The sequence below is a fragment of the Alosa alosa genome, chromosome 12, assembly GCF_017589495.1.
Source record: "Alosa alosa isolate M-15738 ecotype Scorff River chromosome 12, AALO_Geno_1.1, whole genome shotgun sequence".
Lineage (NCBI taxonomy): Eukaryota > Metazoa > Chordata > Actinopteri > Clupeiformes > Clupeidae > Alosa > Alosa alosa.
This window is the reverse complement of record NC_063200.1, coordinates 14,743,573-14,751,072: the sequence shown is the minus strand read 5'-3', so window position 1 is coordinate 14,751,072 and position 7,500 is coordinate 14,743,573. Positions and strand designations below refer to the sequence as shown.

The following is a 7,500-nucleotide window of genomic DNA, read 5'->3' as shown; positions in this document are numbered from 1 at the left end:
GTCTTCCTCCTCCCCCTAAATCCTTGCAGACCAATCAGCATAATAATCAGAGCAAAATGCAGACAAATTCAGTGTCTTTCCTAAAGAGGTGTACGATTGTGTTTAATTAGGAGACACACACACACACACACACACACACGCACACACACCTGTGCAAGAGAGTGTAAGAGAGGGGAGGTATACTGTATAGAGAGAGAGAGAGATGGAGGGAGAGAGGGAAGGAGATAGAGAGAGAAAGAGGGAGGTAGGAAAAGAGATGGAGAGAAGGAGGGAGAGAGAAGGAGATGGAGAGAGTTGAAATAGCAGAGAAAAAAGAGTGTGAGTATTTAATTATTTGAAACGAGTATGCTCTCGGTGGCGGTGGTGGTGTGTATGCATACGCTAAAATAGAAAACCTCTCGGGGTTTAATTAAAGTGGAAATGAAGGCGGAGGAGTCAGATAATAGTCGTGCCATGTGTGTGGTATCACACACTTCTTTTTTTTCAAGTTGGAGAGAAAAAATAAATGACAGGAAAAAAAATAGTCTAGTCCGAAGTGTTTGATCTGGAAGGCAAAACAACACCGAACAGAAAAAGATAAAGGGCTCTATTTTGCACACCAGTGCAATTGACTTTGTATACTCGCGCTTTTGTCTTTCCTAATTTGCAGTCACCTCATATTGGAATTTTCCCTCCACAGGTACATGTGCGCCCACGGGGGCGTTTCAGTGAAAAGAGGGGGCGTGTTCCGGCGCAAACGGTCCCTGTTGATATTTTGCAGTTTCAGAAAACAATTCCGACACAGACCAGTCTAAAGTCAATGGCGCGAATTCAGATGCTATTTTAAGGGCGCATGCATGGCCACAGGCCTGCAGAAATGAATGCTATGCACACCGATCTACAGACACCCTGTGCACAGATGGAAACATTCAAAGTCTTGATAATATATGTCCGTTTCCCGGCTTTGTTCGTGCATTGGTCAACTAAAAATGTAGTATATAGTACATCTACATGTCTACATCCACATTAATTATAACCTATTAATTTGGACAACTTTATACAGCCCTATTTTATAAAGGCTAAAGTTACTTTTAGTTTTGTTCCAGTTTACCGTTAAGTATGGCTTTAAACATCGTGTGCGCTTTAACATCAGCCTATAAGCATTATTCCAACTGTGCTAAGGTTTTGACAAGCACCACAAATTTGCCTACCTTGTTGTAGCCCATCTGAAATAACTCCAGAACTTTGCTATGTTCCCTCCATCCTTTCGTTGTTTTCAAAAAACGTTTTATATCCATAATGGCCTTGAAGTCTTGAGTTTGTGAATTTGCTTAAATAAGCTTATTATGTGTTGTTAACCAGCAACCATAGACAGTAAAAGAAAGCAGCAAGTAGCCTTCGCTATAATTTCTGTAGTTGCTGCGTCCATTCATTGTTATTCTCTCTCCTGCTCAAACAAAAGTTGTGCGTGCATTAAGTTGATGATAACGTGTTTACAAACTCTACTTTACATAAAATAAATATTGTTAATAGCCCACTCTCATGCAGTTAATGGGATACTGTGCAGAGTTGGAAAGTTAGGTCAACTTGGAAAGTTTCTCGTTGCCTGTTGGTAAGGTACATTTCCACGAATCACGGATGTGTTGATGACATAAATTAGGAAATATTAGAGGACTTAATGAGACAAACTGCATGCCGATTCCATTCAACCCAAATGCCCCAGGAGCAGCACAGGAGAGGAGAGCTTATCTGACAGATCTGCATTGTCTATACTCTATAGTGAGGTAGATTACATTGCAAAAATATCACCATGCATTCATAACCTCGTGATTCAGTGAGAGTGATCCCAAAACATCAGAAAGTGACATTTCTGTATTACATTTTGTCAAGAGGAAAAATCAATAGCAAACTGTTTCCAACTGACTATAGCGTTGTGAACTGCTCCTCATTGCCTGGTAATTCCGGGCCATCATAATAGCAATCTGCTATGGAACAAGCGTGCCTGTTGTTGTGTGTGTGTGTGTGTGTGTGTGTGTGTGTGTGTGTGTGTGTGTGTGTGTGTGTGTGTGTGTGCAGAGATTATGTTACTGCAGTCTCTGTTGAAACATTTTCCTCTTCTCTTCTTTTATTTAAAGCCAAAGGTCAAAGATCAAACAATCTGCCATGACTTACAGCAAACGTATAGGGCAGATGTGTCACCACACACATACACACACACACACACACACACACACACACACACACACACACACAGGAGTAATGATGTGACATTTGCCTCTATCAGAAGAGTTGGCAGATTTCCTCTACAGATTCTGTCAGATCGTAAACCTTTTCCATGGTCTCTGTCATTTTCTCTTTTCACATGTGTATGTGTGCTTTTGGTTCATCTAGACACACACACACACACACGCACACACATGCAACCAGTGTGTGAAAGAGTATATATACTTATTATCCACCCACCCCCTTCCAACACACACGCATACACACACACACACACACACACACATACACACACCTCTATAGAAATGAGCTTGCCTTTGTGTATTGTGATAACATTAGAGACTGCTGCGGACCAGGCTGAGGGTCTTTGTGTGTGTGTGTGTGTGTGTGTGTGTGTGTGTGTGTGTGTGTGTGTGTGTGTGTGTGTGTGTGTGTGTGTGTGTGTGTATGTGTGTGTGTGTGTGTGTGTGTGTGTGTGTGTGTGTGTGTGTGTGTGTGTGTGTGTGTATGTGACTGTGCGTTAGTACAGTATGTGTGTATATGTGTGTGTGTGGCAGCGACAGTGACTCAAATCATGGTTGACAATGTGTGAGTCTCACCACAGAAGGCTGTAGGATTGTCACACCACACACAAACACACACACACACAAGCACAGACACTAACACCACAAAGCCTATCAGTGCTTCCTGAAGAGCTTTTTCCTGAGTCGTGGCTGAAACCGTCTAGAATGCACTTTGTCAGGGGTGTGTGTGTGTTTGTTTCTGTGTGTGTCCGTCAGGCGTGTGGATATGACAAACGTGTGTGTGTGTGTGTGTGTGTGTGTGTGTGTGTGTGTGTGTGTGTGTGTGTGTCTACAGTACGCTTTGTCAGGCTTTTTGGATGTCAGCCTCAGCCAGAGAGAGAGAAAGAGCACTTGCCCGTGTGTTCTTACCAAACTCTTTTCTGTCGACTCTTTTCTCTTCTTCCTTTTCACACCATTCTGCTTCTCCCTTCATCTCCGTCTCGCACTTCTCTTCCTCCCTCCATCTGTCATTATCTCTCTCTCTCTCTCTCTCTCTCTCTCTCTCTCTCTCTTCATCTGTTGTCTCTATCCCTCACTTTCTCCTGATGTCTGCTCCCTCCCTCTATCCATCTACATCCCTCCCTTTTGATTTCACTTTGTCTTTCTTTCTTTCTTTCTTTCTTTCTTTCTTTCTTTCTTTTTGTCCTTTCTTCTTTTCTTTCTTTCTTTCTTTCTTTCTTTGCCATGTTAGAACCCTACAAGGGAAATATTACGGCCAATTAATGTTTTTTGTAGAGACCAGAATAGTGGGTCTCATCAACATGCTGTTTTAATAAATGAAAGTTAAAACTCTCTCTCTGTCTCTCTGTCTCTCTCTCTCTCTCTTCCTGTATAGGTTTGAAGCAGATGCACGCTCTGTCTATCCAAGGGAACTATGAGCTGCGGATCGACCTGGAGGACTTTGAGAACAGCACAGCGTTCGCTCAGTACGCCACCTTCGGCGTAGGGCTGTTCTCTGTCAACCCTGATGATGACGGTTATCCACTCACCGTCGCTGACTACTCCGGAACTGCAGGTAACACACACACACATGCACACACACACACACACACACACACACACACACACACACACACACACACACACACACAGAGAGAGACACCCTCAGACATGCACACAAACGCACACACATGCACATATCTGTCCCGTCGATGAGCACAGTTTTATTGGCTGGTTTCTTAACTTCTTCATAAGCATAAATGAGGACCATTATGTTCCTACCCTCAAACAAACTCAAAGACGATTGGTCACAGGAGAAATTTGCCCTGAGTGATGTCACTTTTTAGTGGATGACACCAGGAACACTTCCATCCCTGACATGCTCAGAGGGAAAGTGTCAGTACAGAGAGTATCCATCATCATCACACACACACACACACACACACACACACACACACACACACACACACACACACACAGTCATTCACTCATATTTATACACACATGCCTGACTACACAATCACATGCTCATAAGATTAAATGAGTCTCCTATTAATTGCTGTGCTTGACCTGGAGCGTAAACAAACACGACAGCCCAGAAAAGATCCAATTTAGAAAAGCTTTGGGGAACTGAGGCAGGAGTACAGAATGAAGTGATAGAGGGAGGGAGAGAGGGAGGGAGGGAGAGAGGGAGAGGGAGAGGGGCGTTGGGGAACGAGAGAGATTGACAGACACGGGAAATTAACAAAGTTCAGGTGGAGGATGCTGGAGGAGAGAAAGTGCAGAGACACTAAACTGTGACAGGTGTGTGTGTGTGTGTGTGTGTGTGTGTGTGTGTGTGTTTTGGTGTATGCGTGAGTGTGAGTTTATATTGTGAAGGAGAATAGGGAGTGAGGAATCGATGAGTAAGGAGAGACCATGTGTGTATGTGTGTGTGTGTGTGTGTGTGTGTGTGTGTGTGAGGAATCGGTGAGTAAGGAGAGACATGTGTGTGTGTGTGTGTGTGTGTGTGTGTGTGTGTGTGTGTGTGAAGAATCGTTGAGTAAGGAGAGACCATGTGTGTGTGTGTGTGTGTGTGTGTGTGTGTGTGTGTGTGTGTGTGTGTGTGTGTGTGTGTGAAGAATCGGTGAGTAAGGAGAGACTGTGTGTGTGTGTGTGTGTGTGTGTGAGGAATCGGTGAGTAAGGAGAGACTGTGTGTGTGTGTGTGTGTGAGAATCGGTGAGTAAGGAGAGACCATGTGTGTGTGTGTGAGGAATCGGTGAGTAAGGAGAGACCATGTGTGTATGTGTGTGTGTGTGTGTGTGTGTGTGTGTGTGTGTGTGTGTGTGTGTGTGTGTGTGTGTGTGTGTGTGTGTGTGAGTGTGTGTGTGTGTGTCTGTGTGTGTGTGTGTGTGTGTGGGAGGAATCGGTGAGTAAGGAGAGACCATGTGTGTGCGCCCGCATGCCATTCATCTGTATCCTCAGCTGTGCACTCTAGCACCCTCAATGATCACTAACAGAGATAGAGGGGGAGAGAGTGAGAGAAAGAGAAAGAGAGAGAGGGAGAGAGAGGAAGAGAAAGAGAGATGGGGAGAGAGAGAGAGAGGGAGAGAGAGAAAGAGAAAGAGAGAGAGGGAGAGAGAGGAAGAGAAAGAGAGATTGGGAGAGAGAGGGGGGTGTATTAGCTGAGAAGAATAGTGCAGGCCAGAGTGCAGGCCAGAGTGAATGATGGAATAGGGGCAGTGCTGTAGTAGTGCAGTAGAGCTGGGCCTGCTAGTCTTAGTGCCATTACTGTGACCATTAATGTGTGTGTGTGTGTGTGTGTGTGTGTGTGTGTGTGTGTGTTTTGCCAGATCAGGGCCTTTTCAGGGAAATCAAGACCATGTTAGAGCCAGAATTCTCACACACACACACACTCAAAGCTTTCTCTTCTCTTCACACTGCAGACAGGAGCTATCATAATTTATAGAACTGCTTAGAAACTATATTATAACACCTCTATTTATCACCCATTTCGTCCGAAAATTCTAAAACAACGATGTTTTTTAATACTTCAAAATAACATTTGATAAATTAACCTTACATTTTTCAGTAGCCATAGGTGTGTAGATTTAAACAAAATCTGGTTTGGTTCTTACCAGGGCATTTACTGTCTGAAATATCCGATTTTATTTACCACGCACGGAGGTTAGTGCTGGCCTGGTGGGTCGTCTACTTCCACCCTTTCAACAGCACATGAACGGTTAGACTGAGAATTCTCGTCGCTATCTCAAAATTCCACGGAGCTCCAAGCCGGATTTGTACACGCGCGCCTCTTACAAGACTGTTTACAGCTCCTCGAGTCACGGTAAAATGTAATTTTTGGTACATAGCTAATTTAGATACACTTATGGTGTGGGTGCTTGCGTTTCTTTAGGAATCCGCCGTCTTGGTTTGTATAGAAATGAATAGTAAGTGACACATACACGTAAGAGGATGGAAACACGGGACTGGTGGTAATAGGGGGCGATCCGATAGTGTTGTCAGATGGAGATCAGATGGTAGGAGAGATATTGGTTCATGTCATGTGTAGGTGAGGCAGAAACAGGTAAACAGACAGAAACAGGTAAACAGGTAGAAACAGGTAAACAGACAAAAACAACTAAACAGGTAGAAACAGGTAAACAGACAGAAACAGGTACAGTAAACAGGTGGAAACAGGTAAACAGACAGAAACAGCTAAACAGGTAGAAACAGGTAAACAGACAGAAACAGGTAGAGTAAACAGGTAGAAACAGGTAAACAGACAGAAACAGCTAAACAGGTAGAAACAGGTAAACAGACAGAAACAAGAAGTTAAAACTGCTGTAATGTGTCAGTTTACTTACATTGAATACTGGAGCACACTCTATGGATCACATAGCCTCTTTTTTGCTGTGTGTGTGCATGTGTTGGTGTGTGTGTGTGTGTGTGTGTGTGTGTGTGTGTGTGCGCGCGCGCATGTGTGTGTGTTCAGTGTAATTGTATTGCCAGATAAGTTGAAGCAGACTAGAAGCTGCTCTTTAGTTCTGCTGTCACTGCTGTCAGAGCTAATGCAGAAACTCGTTGTGTTGTTTAGCTCTGTTTTTAGCTCACTCTTCGCTGCTGTCAGCGACCCACACACACGCTTTGATGTCAGTGGCACTTTTGTTTGTCCTGAGAGACCATGCTAACATTGCTAGTGCTGAATCTTTAATACTGTTGTTGTTGATTGTTATATTGCTATATTCAGCATCATTAGCACGTCATTGGCAGCTGTTTGTATTTGTGGAGCTGCTACTAGCACCGTTAGCGCTGCTGGTAGCACTGCAGGGAGCACTGCAGAGTGCCATTTGCTCAATGTGTTGACCCCCCCCCCCCCCCCCCCCCCCCCCCCCCACACACACACACACACACACACACACAAGTGAAGTTTGAAGTTTGCAAGGACTTTGTTTCTCAGGGGAGGGGTGGCATTGGCACAGTGCCACGCCCCGCCCCCCCTGATCGGCATGAAAGTCCTCGTCTGTTTGAACTATTCGGTGGCGCTACGCCACCCCCCCCGATCAACAGACCCACCCTCCCCATGTCCCATCGACTCCAGCTTCATGAGAGCTCAAATTCCATTATTTCAAACACACTGTTTTATTTATTCTAGAACCCTATAGTAAATAATAATAAATAATAATAACATAAATTATAATAATAATTTCACACAAATGGGCCCTTTGAAAAGCAGTGGCTCATTCTGCTCTAAACAAACAGAAAACAACCAAATGAGAAAAAGCACATTTAGCCGCAAAATAGTCTCTTGAACAG

At 44.1% G+C, this 7,500-nt stretch overlaps 1 protein-coding gene across 2 annotated transcripts in view; it reads left to right on the top strand.

Annotated features, from left to right (window-relative positions):
- Positions 1-7,500, top strand: part of fibcd1b (fibrinogen C domain containing 1b) — a 104,193-nt gene that overhangs the window by 88,743 nt on the left and 7,950 nt on the right. For both annotated transcript variants that reach the window (XM_048258166.1, XM_048258165.1), the window contains one exon: positions 3,601-3,780. In XM_048258166.1, coding sequence (XP_048114123.1) covers positions 3,601-3,780 — 180 coding nt within the window. The remainder of the gene's footprint in view (positions 1-3,600; positions 3,781-7,500) is intronic.